This window comes from Canis lupus, chromosome 6, assembly GCF_011100685.1.
Source record: "Canis lupus familiaris isolate Mischka breed German Shepherd chromosome 6, alternate assembly UU_Cfam_GSD_1.0, whole genome shotgun sequence".
Classification (NCBI taxonomy): Eukaryota; Metazoa; Chordata; class Mammalia; order Carnivora; family Canidae; genus Canis; species Canis lupus.
The window spans coordinates 37,780,401-37,800,409 of NC_049227.1; the positions used below are offsets into that span (position 1 = coordinate 37,780,401).

At 44.2% G+C, this 20,009-nt stretch overlaps 1 protein-coding gene across 2 annotated transcripts in view; it reads left to right on the forward strand.

Annotated features, from left to right (window-relative positions):
* The window catches only part of CREBBP (CREB binding protein), a 126,567-nt gene that overhangs the window by 68,030 nt on the left and 38,528 nt on the right, over nt 1-20,009 (forward strand). For both annotated transcript variants that reach the window (XM_038540569.1, XM_038540570.1), the window contains 9 exons: nt 3,247-3,487; nt 4,805-4,918; nt 12,557-12,799; nt 14,150-14,252; nt 14,624-14,770; nt 15,830-15,947; nt 16,818-16,989; nt 17,305-17,349; nt 19,430-19,554. In XM_038540569.1, the coding sequence (XP_038396497.1) occupies nt 3,247-3,487; nt 4,805-4,918; nt 12,557-12,799; nt 14,150-14,252; nt 14,624-14,770; nt 15,830-15,947; nt 16,818-16,989; nt 17,305-17,349; nt 19,430-19,554 (1,308 nt within the window). The remainder of the gene's footprint in view (nt 1-3,246; nt 3,488-4,804; nt 4,919-12,556; nt 12,800-14,149; nt 14,253-14,623; nt 14,771-15,829; nt 15,948-16,817; nt 16,990-17,304; nt 17,350-19,429; nt 19,555-20,009) is intronic.

Below are 20,009 nucleotides of genomic sequence, written 5' to 3' on the forward strand. Positions count from 1 at the left end.
GATAGTCACACAGAGAGAGAGAGAGAGAGAGAGGCAGAGACACAGGCAGAGGGAGAAGCAGGCTCCATGCACCGGGAGCCCGATGTGGGATTCGATCCCGGGTCTCCAGGATCGCGCCCTGGGCCAAAGGCAGGCGCCAAACCGCTGCGCCACCCAGGGATCCCTCCTTAGTTTTTTTTACTTTTTAAACTTCTTATATTAAGTTTTTCATACCTTCATTCTAAAAATACTTTTTTTTAGTACTTTAATCATCTTTTATCTATGTTTATTCACTTTAATTCATCTGGAATTTATTTTCATATTTAGGGTGACATAGGGATCACAGATTGCTCTCACCAACCTCCAATTTGAGATACCACCTTATGATATTCTAATTTCATATATACATGGGTCTTTTTCCAGACTTACAAATAAAGAAATCTGTAGCTTCATAGTTTTGGTATCTGGCAAAATAGGTTCCCCTTTATTCTTAATGTTTTTCAGAATTTTCTTTGCTGTGGCATAAAATGTATACATTTATTTTGAGCAAAGTTACAACATGGCAGGGTTGTTTTTTTTTTTTTTTTTTTTAAGAGAGGTTCTTGTCTGAGCACTTTACCTCAATTCTCAGGCCTGCCTGGGCAGCGAGCATTGAGCAGGGAAATTGGTAGCATCTGAAGAGTTTTTGTGAGAGTTCAGGACACTTGTAGTTCATGCATTTCCTTCATCTCTTTAGACATCAGTTTGATGGTGGAGGCAATTAACTGTGCCCTGCATTTGTCAGCACCTTGCTAAGTGGATTAGGCCTGTACAGGTATGCAGAGTCATCGGGAGGGCCAAACACAGGCACATGAGGTGTGTCTTCTGTTCCCTTTTGTCCAAGACACTTGTCTACGGTGCGTAGAGCTCATGAAGCATCTACTGATCAACGTGTACCTTAGACTTTCCAACTGTGCTCTTTTGACATGTTGAGCTTTCAAAATATGGTCAGTATAGTTAAAAAGATGCTATTAAGAACATCCCAAATGAGAGCACCTGGGTGGCTCTGGTTGAACATCTGCCTTTGGCTCAGGTCATGGTCCCAGAGTCCTTGGGATCGAGTCCCGCCTGTGGGGACCCCAAATGTGGGGTCTTAATTGAGTCCTGATTTATGCAAACCAACTCTAAATGACTTTTTTTGGACACCTAGAGAAAATTTGCATATAGACTGAATATTAACTGATACTGAAGAATTGTTCATTTTGTTAGGTATGATAGCAATATTCTTTCTGTTTACTTTTCTGTATGTTTGATATTTTTGTAAATGCAGAAGAGAGAAGCCTGAGCAAGGGTCCTCTTCCATTTCTCTATCCCTATTGTTTTGTGATTGGACTTTGTATCTGGGGAAATAACCTGATCTAGAGGAGACTTTGAACATTGGTAGTGAATGCTGCTGGGGGCACAGTCAAAGGCTGCTTGTGAAGGCTTTATTTTAAGTTGCAAGAAAAGGAGGCAGGGAGTGTAGTTTATGCTCAGCAATGGGAGATTGGAAAATATATGTATAGCCTTATGCTCATTACAAATCATGCTGTCAAATTGTATGAAACAACTTAATGATACAGGACAGAGCCTGGAGTAAATACCAAGTCGTGAGTGAGTGGTAGACTATTGATTATGGTTCATACATATGCATGTACATAGAAGAAAAGATTACAGGAAGAAAAACCTATCAACACTTTAATATTGGACTCCTGGATGTTGGGATTTCAAGTGTTAATTATTTCCTTCATAGCTCGGTTGCTTTTCAGATTTTCTACAGTATGCATATAGTACATTTATAACCAGGGAGAAATTAGCATAAGGAAGGAAAGGTTCTCTTCTCTTGGGAGTGAAGTGCTTCTCCAGTCAGGATGCTCTGCCTCTCCACTAGGACTTTGCTTTTGCTTTGGACCACAGTTAGGCTTCCGGGAGTTGTGCTCCTGAGGAAACCTTTGTGGCTTTTCTAATATACTTAATTTCTGAGTTCTTAAGATCCAGACAAAAGTGTGTAACTTTTTTAAAATGAGCTTTGATCCATTAAGAAATGTTTATTTTTTTTTTTCCTCCAAATTGCAAGCAGATAGTTTTGATGGTTAATATGAAAAGTCACAGAGGTGGTGTACTTTGGGGGAGGCAGTGAGTGTTGTGAAGTGGAGCTAGGAGCTCTGGGGTCAGAGCAGGAGAGAAGGGAGACACCCCTGCACTGTGGACTGTGCTGTGGCATATTAGGAATGTCACATTCCTCTCACTTTGTAGGTTTCTTTGGTAAGTTATCTGAAGATATTGGCAGTCTGTAAAGAAAACAACTCCACAGGTCACCTTTCCCCATTCTCTTTGCTGTCAGGAGGTGTGGTCAGCCTTGCTTGAAAGGATGAAAGCAATTAAACTCTATTTCCGTACCTTAGCAGATCATCAAATACTTTTTGAAAAAAAAATTGTCAGATGTCAGAGTTGAAATTTTGATAGAAGGCAAAGCAATTCCTGAGCATTAACAGCTGTGCGGGTGGGGTGGTTGTCATTTTAAGGATGCATATCATAGTATTCTTTGAGGAGAAGTCGTGAGTGAAACAAGCATTGTCCTGGTCACGAGATAATGAAGTCCTCACTGTGGTTCCAGTTCTTCTGATGTGTTGGGTATTTGCAATGGGTTGTGATTGGTCAAGGCCTTGATGTTTGTTTTTTAAGATTTTATTTATTTATTCATGAGAGACACAGAGAGAGGAAGAAAGAGACATAGGCAGAGGGAGAAGCAGGCTCCCTACGGGGAGCCCAATATGGGACTCGATCCCAGGACCCTGGGATCATGACCTGAGCCAAAGGGAGACGTTCAACCACTGAGCCACCCAGGTGCCCCTTGATGGTCTTTTTAATTAGGTTGAACCATATGAAATTGCCAGTGTGTAGCCACTTGGGCCTATAGAAACAACAGTTTCATACAATAGAGCTAACACAGTCTACAGCTTCTCCCACACTTGTGTGTAGGGTAGAATATAGTTAAAGAATAAGTGTCATTTTCTTGCTCCGAGATCCTTACACACAAGTGATTTTAATCAGCCTTCTGAGTTGGTTTATTTCTGTGCTTCTGGATCTTCCTTAAAATTGCTGATGAATTAAAGAGAGCCACACTGGCTGCCTTCTCACCGTGGCCAACATTACCCATCAGCTTGAATGGTGGCTGGAAACATAAGGAGCATGAATTAGCCCTCAGAAAGCTTAAAAAAATATTTTCATTAATTTGTTTTATTTTAGTCTCAGATGCAAACTTCAGTGGGAATCGTGCCCACGCAGGCGATTGCAGCGGGCCCCACTGCAGATCCTGAGAAACGCAAACTGATACAGCAGCAGCTGGTTCTACTGCTTCACGCTCATAAGTGTCAGAGACGAGAACAAGCGAACGGAGAGGTTCGGGCCTGCTCTCTCCCACATTGTCGAACCATGAAGAACGTTTTGAATCACATGACACATTGTCAGGCTGGGAAAGCCTGTCAAGGTAAGTGCCATTTTCTGAAATCCTGGTGGTGTAGCTCAGGATGAAATGTGTCTTCTGTATTCCTCAGTGGCTCTCTTGTTGATAAGATTACTGCGACCTCCGTCTCCACACACCAACCAGGCACAGGCCACTGGCATGCTTACCTGCTCAGAGAGCGGCTGTTCGGTGTCATGATGTGTTGGGAGCTTCTGCTGGACAGGGCTGTGCCCTGCCTTTGTTCTCTTCCTCCTTTCTCTGTCATGGAAGACATTTGTTACTTCTTGAGCACTGTCTTCATCATAAATGTCTAGAGCGCGGGTTTCTTTTGGGCGGCATGGCACAGGCCATGTGTGCACACCCCTCCCTGAATCTAGAGCATCTGTCTTGCAACTGTTTCATGTGTTCCGACTGCTGGGCCCCTGCCTTGCTCCTCCACCCTTTCGTCTTGAGGCCGATCAGGATACCAGCGAGGTTGTCCTAGGTGACAGTCCACGACACAGGGAACCGTGTGCACCAAGTCATCCCTGCCACCTCCTTCCTTCTCCCTAAGAAGGGATGAATCACGCCTGTCATGTGCTCCCTTTCCCTCTTCTCTGGCGAACACCTCGAGTCTACAGAAGAAAGTGGTTCTTACCAACAGCTATGCCATCTTTCATCTTTATCCTCCTCTTTCCTCTTCTTACTTGTGCTCCTAAACCTTGGGGATAGTCTCTCCCCAACCTCCCTCTCTCTCCCTTTGTGACATTTGTGAGTCCCTAGCATAACCCTGATTCCGATGGAGAAGCAGAAGTGGGTCATGCTAGACCTTTAGAAAGAAATCACAGTGCCTCAGTGTGGAGTGAAAATGAAGACTCAGAATTACCCTCTCACATACTTAGAAAAGTGCCTGGCGTCCCTTTAGAATCTCCCCCAGACTTCTCATTTGCTTCTCTGTATGTATTTCTTGAATAATAGTATTGAGATGGTTTCATCCTTCAACATAATATATAGAATTTTTGTTTTCAGTAGTGACATGACATAATTATTATTTGTCCTACCTTTCATTCCAGCTGCTCAGTATTTCAAGTCAGATAGTTTTTGTTTTTGTTTTGTGGGCTGAATCTTAATCACCATCATCCATGACATTGCTTCTATGGGAAATTTGTGTTTAGAATTCTCAACAGTCTACTTACAAACGTTTTGGAAAGCATCCTGTTTGTAAGTTGAGGACTGCCTGTACTGTGTTATGGTTACACGTGTTACCATTTTCTTATGGAATCTGGCATTATAATTTAGGTGTAATTGAAAGTGTGACGATCTGGATAGAAAAATAACATCTCGTTGTTTTTCTGGTCATAGTTGCCCATTGTGCATCTTCACGACAAATCATCTCTCATTGGAAGAACTGCACACGACATGACTGTCCTGTTTGCCTCCCTTTGAAAAATGCCAGTGACAAGCGAAACCAACAAAGTAAGTGAGCATTGTGGGTAGAGAAGCTCGGAGGTGAGAACAGATACTTCTAAAGAGAGTGCGGGAGAGGAGGTAGGAGGCAGGGCAGAAATCCCTAGCACAAAGCATAGTGGCGAGCAGAGCTGTGGAAGTGGAGCTGCCCAGTGCCACCAGGGGGAAGCCCAGCTTAGTGAGAGATGGATTCTCAGCGTGCGCAGGGCACAGGGCCACTGGGGAGTCTCGTCCCCCCATTAGCCCCACTCCCACCGTTGCACACATACAGTAGAATCAGCAGCAGTGGATCGCTGTGACCGCAGAGCAGACATGAAGAGGCTTCCTAGGTCTTGACAGATGCTTAGTATCTGAGGGTTTGAATGTCGCATCACTCTAATGGCAGTGACTTTCAAGGGGGCGGGGAATAGAGGGGACACTTACTTTGAAATTGAAATGCCTTATCCTAAAGTGAGTTTGGAGAGGGCTGTGTGGTAGAAGAGTCAGGTAGGAAGGGTCAGCATAAAATGCCACCTATAGACACCTGGGAGGTTTTCCCTCCTCCAAGCAGAGGCAGTTTCCAGACCTGTTTGTGTAATTAACAATTTATTCAGCACAGATTGAGAGTCTTTGCCCCAGGACTGGCCACATCCTGACCATTCCCATCGTTTCATTGTCTTTCAAGCCATCTGTGTAGCCTGTAGCTGGTCGGCGAAGCCCAGGTCCCTGTTTAGGGGAGGCCAGAGTGTGGCTCCCCGGGGCACCTGCTCTCTGCAGGCATCAGAACAGTGAAAGGATGAGCATCTCTTCCAGTTTTAAGTCCTTTCCTGTAATTTCAGAGGTAAAACTGTGGTCTTTGGATTATGTCCCTCAGTGTGGACAGATAGGACATGCCCTCCAGTGTCACATCACCCCTCTGGCTGGAGCTGCTCCCTGCTACCTCTAGTACCATACAGGCTTGCTCACCTTCCTCCATCTCATCTGTACCATCTTGTTTGTGGTTGCGTGTTCATCACTCATCCTTCTTGATCATCTGCCTCAAGACCCCACTGCTGCCTGGAGAGCCCATGCAGCTGTGTCTCTGGTCATTTCCTTGGGGCACAGGGCACGGCAGGAAGCCCATTGTTCCTACGAGTGCTGTGGAGGATGCGCCGGTGACACCATGGGCATCCCTCCTGAGTGGGCCCGCCGTCTTCCCTCCCTGCAGAAGGACTCACGCTAAGTTTCCTTTCTAAGGCACTTTCCTAAATTACTTAAATTTTTCTTTGATTGACCAAAATTGGGATTAATACACAGTTTGCCAGGACCTCTCTTACATGAAATGAAATTCTAGGAATCTAGGTCTTTCAGAACCATGTACTTGGGAGAGTAGTATTACTGGAATAAGCCTGTTTTCCCTCATAGCTAGTGTAAAACTTTTTTTATTTTATTTTATTTTATTTTATTTTTTATTTTATTTTATTTTATTTTATTTATTTTATTTTATTTTATTTTTAGTTAGCTGGTATATTATGGTGGTTACATTTTCTTGTGTTTTAGGACACATTTCAGTAACAGGCTTTTTAAGTGCCAAAATACTCATTCCATGAATAATAAGTTGGGACTTCATTCTGAACTTCTCATTTGGGGGTGCTCATTTGGGGGTGTGGCTTTTCTGGGACCTTTTGGTTTTAGTATGTGTTGCCACGACAATGTTAAACTTTTATGATTTCTCTTTTTAAGAAACACCTATGTGGTTTTTGTTTTAAAAAAGAAAAGAAATATATGTGGGTTTGTTGTGTTGTTTTTTTTTTTTTTTCAACATCCTTATAACTGCCTGAATGTTGAGACAATTGATCCAGTACATGCTCTGAAGTGGTAAACCACAGTGTTTCCACTAGTCATAATGTAAGGTGTCACCAGGGTGATTTTATAACGTAAAGTCACTGGGAATATTTAGATTAACTTTACACGAGGTTCTGGTAACTTTTTTGCAAAAGAAATGAAAGCACTTAAGTAAGAAATGGTTAAATACTTCTCAAATTATGTTTTAGCCCTGAGTGTACTCTTCTGGCTCTCTCTAGCACTGTGGTTTTCTGAGGGCAGAAGATGTGATCTGATGAGTGAGAAAGTTCCAGCAGTGTGCTTTCTATACATGTTTGCTATTCCTCTCTCGAAACAGACCGTGCTGGTGATAGGGAGGAAGTACGTGCGGGTCCAGCCCCCTGACAGCTTCAGGTCAGGGGTCCGACTCAGACTATATACATCAAGCAATGTGACAGGCGTGTCACGGGCAGCAACTAGATGTAGTCGAGTCCTAAAGGGAGGGCCAGCATGTACTGGAGGGTGGGGCTTGATGGAGCCCAATTCCAGTACAGTAATGATGGAAGGATGCTCCAAACGGCACAGAACGACCCCGCAGGAGTCCGCAGAACCGGCATAGACTCAGAGCTTCCTGTGCAAGCGAGGGGATACAGGGAGAGAGAGTTTGTGGCCAGAGGTTAGGGCCCCTGAGGGCTGCCAGGAGACTCGCCATTCCTGCCAGTGCTGTGCTTTCCAGGCATGTTTCCTGCAGATGCTCACACACCACTGCCTCCCTTCTTCCGTGGCCATCTCTGCCGAAAGAACCTACCGGCATCATCTGTGAAATGAAGCCATGCCATTGGCTACCTTTTTCGGCCTGTGTTGAGATTTTGTCTGATGTTCCCGTGAGTTGTTTTCAAGAGGTTGTGTTATCACTGATCTTGAACTATTCCTCCTGTATATACATAATCAGATTTTATTGAATAATTCTGATTTTCCAAGGTATACATCTAATGAGAGTCCTGGCATCTAACTTCCCATCAGTTTCCAGGCACAGGGTTACATGGGGGACTGGGACTGCGTGCACACAAGACCAGATTCCCTATTTGAACTCCTGTTGCCTCATCAGTGAGGTTCTTGCTACACAAAGTATAGTCCCCAGACTAGGCTGCGAGGCAGAAATGCAGAAACCCAAGCCCCATCCCAGACCTCTTCTGTTAGAATCTGCACTTCAGGTAATCGGTATGCACAGTAGCAGCTGAGATGCACTGCCCTGGATGCCTTGAAGGGCTGGCTGTTTGTCTTGGAGCTCTTGAGAAGTTTTGAGTCGCTCTCTGGGGAAATCGTAGGTTTCCCAACTCAGAATCCCATAAGGACTGTCAGACTCGGTACTGCAGGACCAGTCTCCCAGCCAGACCAAACCTGCTCACTGCCCACAGCCACATTAGATGCAGGCTAAGCTGCAGCACGATGGTGGTGCATCTAAGTCAGCAGTCCTCTGCTCTGGCACTTGAATACCCCCAGGGGCTGGACCCTCACTACCTGGTCTGGCTGTCTGCTCTGGTTTTCAGCACCTTCCTTCATGACATGAGTCCAGCTCTACATCCTTAAAGCTTCTGCTCATGGAGCAGCCTACTCGGGGGGCACAGTAAGTGTTAAACACACCCTTGTTTTTCCCCTTGAAGAGCCCTTCTAGGACTCTCGGGTGCCTCTTTTGACAGCCTGGGCTTGGTATGGGGAGCAGATTACCCTAGAACTTGAATGGCTGTAGGAGTAGAGAGCAGTAGGCTTGTCTGGCCCTGATTTAGGTCCCTAGCAGTCGGTGGTGATGTATTTCATCAGAGTAGCTCTCTGTCTGCTCTCCTAGGTCCCACAGTGTGGCCCCTTTTGGGTCGTTTGGCTTCTGAGGGGAAGTTATTGCATGCCTGTGTGCGCTTGTTTGGCAGTGGCTGTGCTGGAGGTCTGGCCCTGGGGCTCGAGTGTTCTTTCTCGTCCTGCCCTGCTCCACGCTTAGGAAGATGCTGGAGGAATGCCTGGTTGGTTCTGTTGGCAGAACATACGACTCTTGAAATCAGGGTTGAGTTTGAGCCCCACGTGGGATGTAAAGATTACTTTAAAAAAAAAAAAAAAAAAGATGATGCTGGAAAGGAAGCCCATCCTGGTACACCCAGCACCCAGGAGGCACACGGGCGTGGGAGCCACTCTGCCAAGACATCTGCAGGTCTAAGTTCATTCCATCGTGACTTCTCCAGTAGAAATCTAAGTGGTGACTAGTTAGTAGCTGCTTCTCCTGCCCTGTGGTATATCTCCCACCATGCTGACAAAGCTTTGAAGTTTAGTTTTTGTCAATTTTCATTGGATTTTGAAGTCATGTCCACTTTTACTGAGAATGACTGCGGACTTGAATGTCCGCAGTGTGCCCCATGCGCAAGACCTGTTAGTGGTGCATCTCTGTTCTTGGAGGAAGGACTGTGTTTGACCTACATGACAAGTGGCAGGTGGGTCCTGAAGAGAGTCCACTATAAAACTTGGCCTTTATTTCCAGGGTCATAGTCTCCCGATTGATCAGAAGGGGAATGGTGAGGCAGTGGAAATGTTGGGGGTATTTTGAAGATTTGCTGCTGGCAGGAATGGCACTGACACAGAGGGTGAAGAACCACGCTGTGTGAGGTGACATAGTATGTATGAAATACAGCATTAGGCTCTGAGAAAGGAAAGAAGATGTAAAAATGGGAAAAAGAACAAGAAGTTTTGACATTTAAAGAGGTAAATGTCAATGTATAAAAGTGATTAATGTGGAAGGCCTCGTTCTCAGTGATGCCAGATAAATGAGCGTTGCTGCTTTTAGCACCCCTTGATTTTGTTTCCCACCAAGGCCCGTGGTGCTGTGTGCTGGGAGGGCAATCACTCGGGCGCCCTGAGCTCTGTAGGGAGCTCTCCGGGGCTGTGTGCTCAGCACCATGTGCAACACCTGGAGCTGAGCCCCATGTTGGGTGCTGCCTTGAGGGGAGTGTTACAGGAGTGATGAGATAAGTGTGGTTTTCTCCTTCTGGGGTCCAGAGCTGCCGTTGTATGTTCCAGGGTAGGGGGGCTATTAGGTTAATGTGTTCTCTCTCCCAGCCAACCCTGTACTTGCTCCGTCTATGGAGGGATGGAGGGAGGACATGAAGTGTAAATGCCCAAAGAGAAGCAGAGAGGCCCAGTAGGTGTTGTGGGAATTATAGGAAGCCTCACTGCCACTCAAGAGATCAGGAGAACTTCTAAGAGGGAGGGTAATGTCTTGAGCCCGCAGAACAGAATTTAAACAAGAGTTTACTTTTCGTGATGGCTCCTCTTGGAGCCAGCCGTCACTCCGATAGTAGATATCTGCGTTCCCCTACCCTGAGGTATTTGTGTCACTCAAAAGTAGCCTTTGGCATTTGGACTCCAATTGGACCATGCTCCAATGTCAGAGACCTTATTTTACCTTTTTGTGCTTTATTTTCCGTATATCTGAATTGTTAGAGTTGGCAAGTTCCAAATGCTTACTTGTCTCCTGATGGGTAGTGTATTTTGTTTTTATAAAAAAAAAAAAAAAAAAAAACCACCATAATGTTTATATGAAAGAAATACATGCATTTAATAAATACAAATACAGTGATAGTGTTAGAGCTTCCATGGGAGACTGGCTTGCCCATAAATGGCCTTTGGCTTGGGAGTGGCATTCACCCTAAGGTGGGGCATTTTGATGGAAAGGATGGCATTTGAGGCTGGGTGGATGAAAGTGGAATATTGTAGGAAAGGTTATTATTTTTTTACCCGGAAACAGAAGGCCACATAGACACCTTCTTTCTTTAAATTCCTCTCCACAGTTCATCACTGTGTATAGCAAATATAGTCTAGGTCTGTTCTTTCTTATACCACTAGATGATAGAAAAATAAATCATCCTACCATTATTACTTTCTTTTTAACATCAGTGTTTTGTTTTATTTTTTAAGCAGGCTCCATGCCCAGTGTGGAGCCCAACACAGGGCTTAAACTCACTATCCTGAGATCAAGACCTGAGCTAAGGGCAGCAGCCCTGGTGGCTCAGCAGTTTAGCGCTGCCTTCAGCCCAGGACGTGATCCTGGAGACCCTGGATTGAGTCCCATGTCGGGCTCCCTGCATGGAGCTTGCTCCTCCCTCTGCCTGTGTCTCTGCCTCTCTCTGTGTGTGTCTCATGAATAGATAATAAAATCTTAAAAAAAAAAAAAAAAAAAAAAGAAAAAAGAAAGAAAGAAAGACCTGAGCTGAGATCAAGACTCTGATGCTTAACCCACTGAGCCACTCAGCCGCCCCTAACATCAGAGTTCTTTTAGAAAATTTGCCTTGTCAGTTTTAGGAATGTGGCAGGCACATGTTGAAAGTCTGTGTGGTGGGGAGTATTAACTTTAAAAGAAATCATACATGACTTAAGTTACATGCTTGTCATAAAGTGTACTTGGGAATTGTTTTTCTTTTATAATGAGGTGCTTGGTGTGTGTAATTGTATCTAATGAGCGTTAATGAGTTTGAGATCAGAATATCCTTATTAGAAAAGTTAATAGTATAGAATGTGTAATTACCAAGATTTTTTTAATATACATAACTTTAATTAAAATTCTCTGATAAGTATGTGAAGTGTTTATGTTCTGGTTGCATGGGTGAATGTGAGAATATTATCTTTACACATAATTGAATATGAAAGGAAAGCTTTGTGATTAGTGCTTAATGTATCAAGGATCATATGTTATAGTATCAGTTTTATTATAAGCCACTGTTTATAACATGACTCTAAAGTTTGGGGAAGTTGGAAAGAAGGGAACTCTTAAGAATAAATAGTAGGACATAAACTTCTGCCTTATGGTAAGTCACCAAAAGAGGACATTTGGATGGTTGGACAGAGGGATGAGTTGAAGTGACCAAGGAGATGCAAATTTGGGGTCATCTCTGTTAACTTTGAAGTCCTTAGGAATGGGGTTCTTTATGTTGCCACAGATTTTCCTCTGGTCTTTTGGGATTCGCCCTGGTAGATGGTAGAGTGCCCTGCAAGCCATCAGAAGGCCGGGTGGTGGAAGCTGGGGCTGGCTGTGTGAGGTTATGCCAGTTCCTGAATCTCAGTGGTACTGAAGTGATACCTGAATAAATGAAAATCCACACAGAATCACCAAGCCTCGTTCCATCCATTAATTATAGCTAGATCAGTCAGTCAGGTACAGTATTTCTTGAACGGCTTTAGGTAGCCAGACAGCTTAGCATGGGGCCTTCCTGCTAGGAAACCGGAGGACAGGTGTGATGTTAATGCCATTATACATGTAAGTTTTGAGGAATTGCAATTTTGTCTTTAGAAAGATTATGTCCTTGATTTATTAATAAGTAACAAAATTGACCAGCTGGGTGTCACCTCTGCCTCTTCTTTAATCCTCTTACCTGTGCAGGAGAGCAGGGAAGGACCCCAGGGAAAATAGCTGCCAAGGGGGCCCCCTGACTTCATGTCAGTAATGGCAGATGACACACCACCTCCTGCCCCATGAGAACACTTTATCTTGTCATGTGTTTGCCACTCCTCCGAAATGGACTTCTGAGTCTCTAGATTTAATACATAATTTTCATTAAGTGATCTCTGATTTTGTGGTCTGTTGCCTTGTAAGATCAAAACTTGAATTTTCAAGTGTTTGCTCCTCAAGCGCTGCTGTGCAGAATAGGTGACCAGGCCAGAATCCCTTTCTCTGCGCAGCTCCATTCTCAGTAGCCTTGTTCTGTTGCCTCGTGACATACTTAGATAGATTTGATGAAATTGTACTTGCTTCTCAGTAGCTTGTCAATCATTTGTGAACTTCTCCCTTTTACTTACCTTTTTCGTTTGTCTGTCTGTTTGTTGTTGTAGCCATCCTGGGGTCTCCAGCTAGTGGGATTCAGAACACAATTGGTTCTGTTGGCACAGGCCAGCAGAATGCCGCTTCTTTAAGTAATCCAAATCCCATAGACCCCAGCTCCATGCAGCGCGCGTACGCTGCTCTTGGACTCCCTTACCTGAACCAACCCCAGACGCAGCTGCAGCCTCAGGTTCCCGGCCAGCAACCAGCACAGCCTCAAACTCACCAGCAGATGAGGACTCTCAACCCCCTGGGTAGGTGAAGGAACACTCAAGAACTTGTTTATCCAATGCAGCAGTGGGAATGAGAAGTCTTTCTGGAACCCAAAGCTGTTTACTGTTACTGTAAATTCAAAGTAATATGTATATAAGTTATGATGATGATGATGATATCTTTTAAATGTTTGAAATAAAGAACTTCCAGGAAAGGCTGCAGTGCCCATGCAGGGAAGATGTTACAGGCTTGAGAGAAGAGAAGCATTTGCAAAACAAACCAACATGGGATTGCTATGCCACTCCTATCTGGACAGTTTTCATAAAGGCATTTCACATGGCTCAGAATGCAGAATCTCATGAGTTAGAATTACGATTGTCCCACTTGTCGACCACTGATCTGGTGGAGAGCTCGGAGGTGGCCTGCCACTTCCTGGCACATCTTGGTCATGGGCTGACCCATAGCTGGAGATGACCAGCCCAGCCGGGGCAGTGGTCTTGCAGGAGTCTCCGGAAATGCCTCCTGCCTCGGCCTTCTCCCTGGCATGGCATTTCCTGCTGTCATCTCAGCACGTCATTAGCCAGGGTTTGCTCATTCACTCACACATCTCCACAATCTCTGCATATTGTTTTATTTTTAACATTTTTCTTTAAATTGATACAGAGCTCTTAAAGTTAAGCTTAAGCCAGGCAGTTACATCAGTCAAGTCAAGTCAAGGTGGTTGTGCTAGCTTTGTTGTTTTCCTAATAGAGTACGTACTTTAACCTTAAAAATAACTCTTCTATGAGTGACCAGTTAAAAACATCTCATTTATTGCTCTTTGGACAAAACTGCCCTAATGCATACCTAACTTCTGGCCATGAGACTGGGTTAGAGCCCTCAGACCTGAGTTGTAAGGTGACTACTCCTATTTGAGGGTATAATTTGGGACAAAACTGTTAGCCTCTCTCGGTCTCAAATTTTTCCTACTTTAAAATGAATACACAAATTTTTTCACTTGCATGTAATTTCTATGATTTTATTTTCTGATAGGAAAAGAAAAGTTGACACAAGTATATGTGGCAGGTTGGTGTAGTTGTTGAGAGCACAATATTAATGAAGCCAGAATATAAGTCTGAAGCTACAGTTTTTTGCACCACCACAGAGTACATGTATAATACCAAATAGCCTCCACAGAAGTGCCTGATTTTGGTTATAAAATGCAGTGAGAAGGAGTCTGCAACTGAGTTTGTGCAAGTTGATTACATTATTGAAAATAGAGTTTGCAGAGTTCCTGCTATAGTGGCTGTGGTTATAACTCAAGAATTACTTACTTTTGTGGTGACTTGTTTATATTATCAAAACTTTGAAGTGTAATTTAGGAGTTGGTTGATTTCTTTCTGTCTTTAAAGGAAATAACCCAATGAACATTCCAGCAGGAGGAATAACAACAGATCAGCAGCCGCCAAACTTGATTTCAGAATCAGCTCTTCCGACATCCCTTGGGGCCACAAAGTAAGACCCAAGTTTTAGTCCGCTCCTATCTGCGTGACAGTAGCATGTGAAAGTGGGTTGGGAATCACAAAACTGTGATAGTTTCTAAATGTGTGATAGCGAAGATAGTTTAAATGGGGGGCGGGGGGGGCTTTTTATTATTACTATTATAAATGTAGAGCAAATAATAAACACGGTTTTGTTTTTGTTTTATATATATATATAACATATGTATAACAAAATTGCAAATATATACACACACACACACACACACACACACACCTTGGCTGTCTGATTTTTAAAAGTCAGATGTGGTCGAAAGACCTCATGTAAATGAAGCACATTTGCTCCACTGCAGTAGGTGTACTGTATGTTCTTGTTCTTTCCCCTAGCCCGCTGATGAGCGATGGCTCAAGCCCTGCAAACATTGGGACCCTCAGCACTCTGCCTACAGCGGCCCCTCCTTCCGGCACTGGTGTTCGGAAAGGCTGGCATGAACACGTCACTCAGGACCTGCGGAGCCATCTAGTGCATAAACTGTATGTGCCTACCTCTCCTGTACTCACATATGATGGAGATACTTTGTGGCTGACAGCAGTGGGACAGTTTGGCAGTTTAACTGATGTCTGATTTAATTCCTAAATGGTCCTCTGAGTCCCAGATGACAGTGCCCTAGAAGTTGAAGAGGGTCACACACTCGTTCATGGAGCCACAACCACTGCTGGCAGGCCAGAGAATCCCATTTAGGAGATGTCAGAGCATCCATGGCTCTTCCCTGTGGGAGGACATAAACTCTGACCCCTGTCACAAAGGTTAAGACTCCTAGTGTGGCCAGACCTTCCATCCTCTGAGCTCTGGCACGCAACAGGGCACTGGGCTTATTAGCTCAGAAGCTTTGCCTTGTTTTGGAGCTCAGGATTATAATTGTGGAGGCCCATGAGAATTGGGTGAATTTGGGCCCAGTAAATACAGAGGGCATGATAGCGCCACATATAGTATGTTAACAGACAGGAAATCAACAGTTAACTTTCTCGAGCTAGTTAAGTTGAAGGTGAAAATGATCAGTTTAATTTCCTTGGAGTGTTTTTTTTTTCCCTCCATCTTAATGAAAATTGTTTATAATAGTTTAAAAATTAGGGAGTTCAAGGGTGCCTGGGTAGCATCCACCTCTTAATTTTGGCTCAGGTCATGAACTCAGGATCAAAGAATCAAACCCTGTGTTGGGCTCCACGCTCAGCAGGGAGTCTGGTTAAGATTCTCTCCCTCTGCTCCTCACCCTGCTCACATTCTCTCTCTCTCAAACAAATCTTTAAAAATTAGTTTAAAATTGTATTATTCTTGAAATGATCTAGCACTTACTGTAAATAGCAAAATAATGTTTAAATGTATAGATAAATTGACAAGTCAGTATTGTCTCCAGAAAGTGACTTCATTTGTGTGTTCGTATACTGGGCAAGAGAGATGTGGCATTTCTCTCAGCGGTACGTTGCTGCCCTTAAGTAGATGGTCTTGTTTCTCTGTGTATGTGTCATCGTGTATAAAATAGCAGGATACTGATGGTGTCTCGAAAGTCTGTTGACAGCATGTTGTCCTTGCAGCGTCCAAGCCATCTTTCCAACCCCTGACCCAGCAGCCCTAAAGGATCGCCGCATGGAGAACCTGGTGGCCTACGCTAAGAAAGTGGAAGGGGACATGTACGAGTCAGCCAACAGCAGGGTAGGTTGCCATACGTGTTTGAGCCGCATGACACATACCGTAGAAAAAACTGCATCCATCTGGCTTAATGTCTGGAAACGGGGAGATCTGTTAGTCACGTAGACTAATCACCTCAAGGACACTGACTAGAGAGACCCCTGCACAGCTCTTGGTTGACTACAAATGTCACCATTACAGTGGTGAACAAGGCATGTAAAATTGTGTTTTAGGGATCCCTGGGTGGCGCAGCGGTTTGGCGCCTGCCTTTGGCCCAGGGCGCGATCCTGGAGACCCGGGATCGAATCCCACGTCAGGCTCCCGGTGCATGGAGCCTGCTTCTCCCTCTGCCTGTGTCTCTGCCTCTCTCTCTCTCTCTCTCTCTCTCTCTCTCTCTCTCTCTCTGTGACTATCATAAATAAAATTAAAAAAATTTAAAAAAAAAAAAATAATAAAATTGTGTTTTATCCACGGATGTGCTTTATAGCGGGCCTGTTTATAATGCTTATACTGGGTTACTGCCAGTGTCCAATATCCAAGACTGACCTGTGGAATGAAATGCAGTGTGCATTTAGTGCCTCTTGTCTGATAAGTCCTGTAATGTCACTGGGTGTTCAACAATAAGTTGGGCCTTAGCTTTCTTGGTTAGAAGTGCTGGATAATGGGGTACCTGGCTGATTCAGCCAGTAGAACATGCGACTCTTGATCTCAGGGTCATGAGTTCAAGCCTTCTGTTGGGTCTAGAGCTTACTTAAAACACAACAGAACAACATACTTAAAAGTGCGTTAGTCTGTTAAAACATATAAAACAGGTTGGGGTTTGGGTTTTTGGGGGGTTTTTTGTGTGTTTTTTACAATTTTGGCTGTTTAATATTGAATGTTACTGCTTTTTAGGATGAATACTATCACTTACTGGCAGAAAAAATCTACAAGATACAAAAAGAACTAGAAGAGAAACGGAGGTCACGTTTGCACAAACAAGGCATCTTGGGTAACCAGCCTGCCCTGCCGGCCCCTGGGGCACAGCCCCCAGGGATTCCGCAGGCACAGCCTGTGAGGCCTCCAAGTAAGGACTTCACTTCCTTCTGCCAGCCCTCAGTCTCTTGGCTTGTTTTCCCTTTTGGGTTTGGGGTGTGTTTCTAAGCTTCCAGAACTATGTTCTTGGGGATTTCGCCCTTTGGAAGCTATATGATAGTGGCCATGGCCTTCCACTTTGGCCCATTTTTGGAGAGGCCTTGTGAGGGTGTGCTAGCATCAGAATGCACAGTGCTTTCGTACCTACTCACTGGTTTTCCCTTTAAGTTTGAAGTTCTCAAGGTAAAATTCCTTATTCCCAAAAGAAGGATTATTTTAAATAAGCAGGTTTTTTCTGCCATTGCAGACGGACCCATGCCCCTGCCAGTGAACCGCGTGCAGGTGTCCCAAGGTATTGAACCATTGTTGTGAATCATGTTTTGGTTTAACATTCAGTAGCTGCCAAAGTTGATTTGTTGTTCTTTGCCCTCTGCATTTCTTTACAGCTCCTTATTAATCACTCCATTCCTTTTGCTGATGATCAGAATTCAGTTCCACAGGCAATAGGAGTATCTGTGATATTGGGGAGTTAGAACACCATAGGAAAGCTCTCCCAGGAGATGAGAAGTAGGGTTTGGCTTTTTTTTTTTTTTTTTTTTTTTAATGAACAGGAGAGGATATTACTTTTAGAGTTTCCTTGAAAAGCTGTGTTGTAGGGGAAGGAAACCTGTTAGAAGGCTGCAAAAGAACCTTGAGCTGGCCTGGGGCAGGGCGTGGTGCAGGCGGTGAGGGGGGTGTTGGCTAAAGAGTGTTGTGTTCCTCCTCAGGCAGGGATGTGCTGGCAGCTGGCCTGAATCACTTTTAAAGGTTCTTTCTCAAATTGAGATTCTATGGTGTTTGTGGTTGAAATGGTCTTTGGAGTTTGAGAAAGGAGCATTTTGAGCCTTTTACAGCTTTTGGTACATCAAGACTTGAACAATAGAACATTTTTATAGGTTGTAAAATAAGGTGGCGATGTTATCCAGGAGGTTCCAAAGCAAGGCCTTGCTCTCTTGCTATATGCAGAGTAGTCCTGAGAGGGGAGAAGAGATCATTTAAAAAGTTGTGGTAATCTTGGGGCACCTGGCTGGTTCAGTTGGGGGAACATGCAACTCTTAATCTGAGGGTCGTGAGTTTGAGCCCCCCATTGAGTGTAGAGATTACTTCAAAAGATAAATAAACTTTTAAAAAGCTGTGGTAATCTTAATTGCATACTGAAGAGACATGGTAGGTAAACTGATGTTCAGGAGAAACTTCAGGATCTTGTTTCGGGGGACTAGATGTGAAAGAATGAAGGAAACCAAGAAGTCAGGGAAATGGAGCCTTCAGAATGTACCTGAATCCTGCATAAGGGATGACATGAAAGATTGTACTTATTGGGGATATGAGGAGGGCTGTTGAGCAGTATATATGGAAGGAGTCATAGAGCGAAGCACCTACCTCCCTTACCTGTGAGGAGAGGGTCTCTTTGTGGTACTGTTTCTCAGTACTGCCTTTTTCTCTTTCTTGTTCATAAAATTCTCAAGGAGAGGATTCCTAGAAAGTCTTCTTGGCCCTGTGCAGATACTCATTTTGTTAGGGTGACATTTCTAGGTGTCCTTGAAGGTAACGCTGAGGGAGGCACATGTTCTCTAAGACCTGCTCACATCTATGCCAGTGTTCAAGCAACACCTCAAGGATTCTGTTAGATTTCCAGTATCAGTCCTCAGACTTGCTTGAACCAGCATTGATGTAGAGCTTTACGTGTAGATGCGGAGTTCACAGGCTTGTGGGAAGTAAGGAAGAATGAGACGCTGTGGTCCGGAGACATTTAGCAGCCAGTGAGGTGACTTTCATAGTGTGACACTCCTGTGGACTGTGGATACCCCTGGGAAGGTGAAGGTAGCCACAAAAGGGAGAGCTTCCCACTCTGGAGAGAGGAGGCTGGGATTGAGAATTGCTGACCCTTGGGCACTTTCTAAACATTGAACATGCTTATAAAATTAAAACCATATTTTAAGTCTCATCCCAGATTCTAACAATAAATGTAAACCCAGCCAAAGAGCTAGGAGGCCTGGGCTGACGGGGCAGACAAGAGAGAAGGGAGCCATGTGCTCTTGCAGGTGTTAGGGAGATTGGCACCGATGGGTGCCCTGGTCTTAGCCAGTACCTCTTCCCTGGAGGGTAGGAGCACCTTCCTGGTGCCGCCTTGTTCACTGGTGCTTCACCTGACTTTCTCCCTTCATCCGCTTGTGCTGCCCTGCCCTCACCCCACCAAACCACTCTCACCACCATATTGGTGCCATTTTTCTGTATTTGATAAGTGTTACGTCACCATCTTTTCTGATTTGCTGGGTGATTTCTGTTGTACATCTTGCATATATATTCTAACTTATTTTGCTTAGAGTTTGGCATGTTGTAACTATTTTCCTGTGGGTACTTTTTCTAATGAATCATTGTGGGTGCATTTACAGGGATGAATTCATTTACCCCAATGTCCTTGGGGAATGTACAGTTGCCACAAGCTCCCATAGGACCACGTGCAGCATCCCCCATGAACCACTCTGTCCCGATGAACAGCATGGGCTCCGTTCCAGGGGTAAGTGCTTCCTTTTGCCTCAGCTGTGCTGAGAAGGCCTTGCTTGAATAAGGAAAATTCCCTACACAGTGAAATTGTAGATCCAAGAATCCTGTGGTGCTTGGTCCTCTGGATTTGATTGTGCTTTATTTACTTCATATGTCCCTCTCTTTTTGGTCTTCATTACTATAAATGAGAATTATTTGGCCATTGTTTTTTATTGGGCTAATAAATTCATAGGGACTTGGGGCTTCATGAGAAGATACAAGTTCTGAGATTAGAGTGGGCAATCTCAGATATGTCGTTGAGAGGTCCTTGACAGTGTCTCCTGACTTCTAGGGCTTCCTCTACTGGGGCTACTTTCTTAACGCTTCAGAGAAGTCGTAAAAGGTGTATTTTGACCTTTAAAGTATAGCATGTTATTGATCTCTATTCAGAGATAAATTTGAAGTTGGTTCCTTGGAGACCTTGCATGA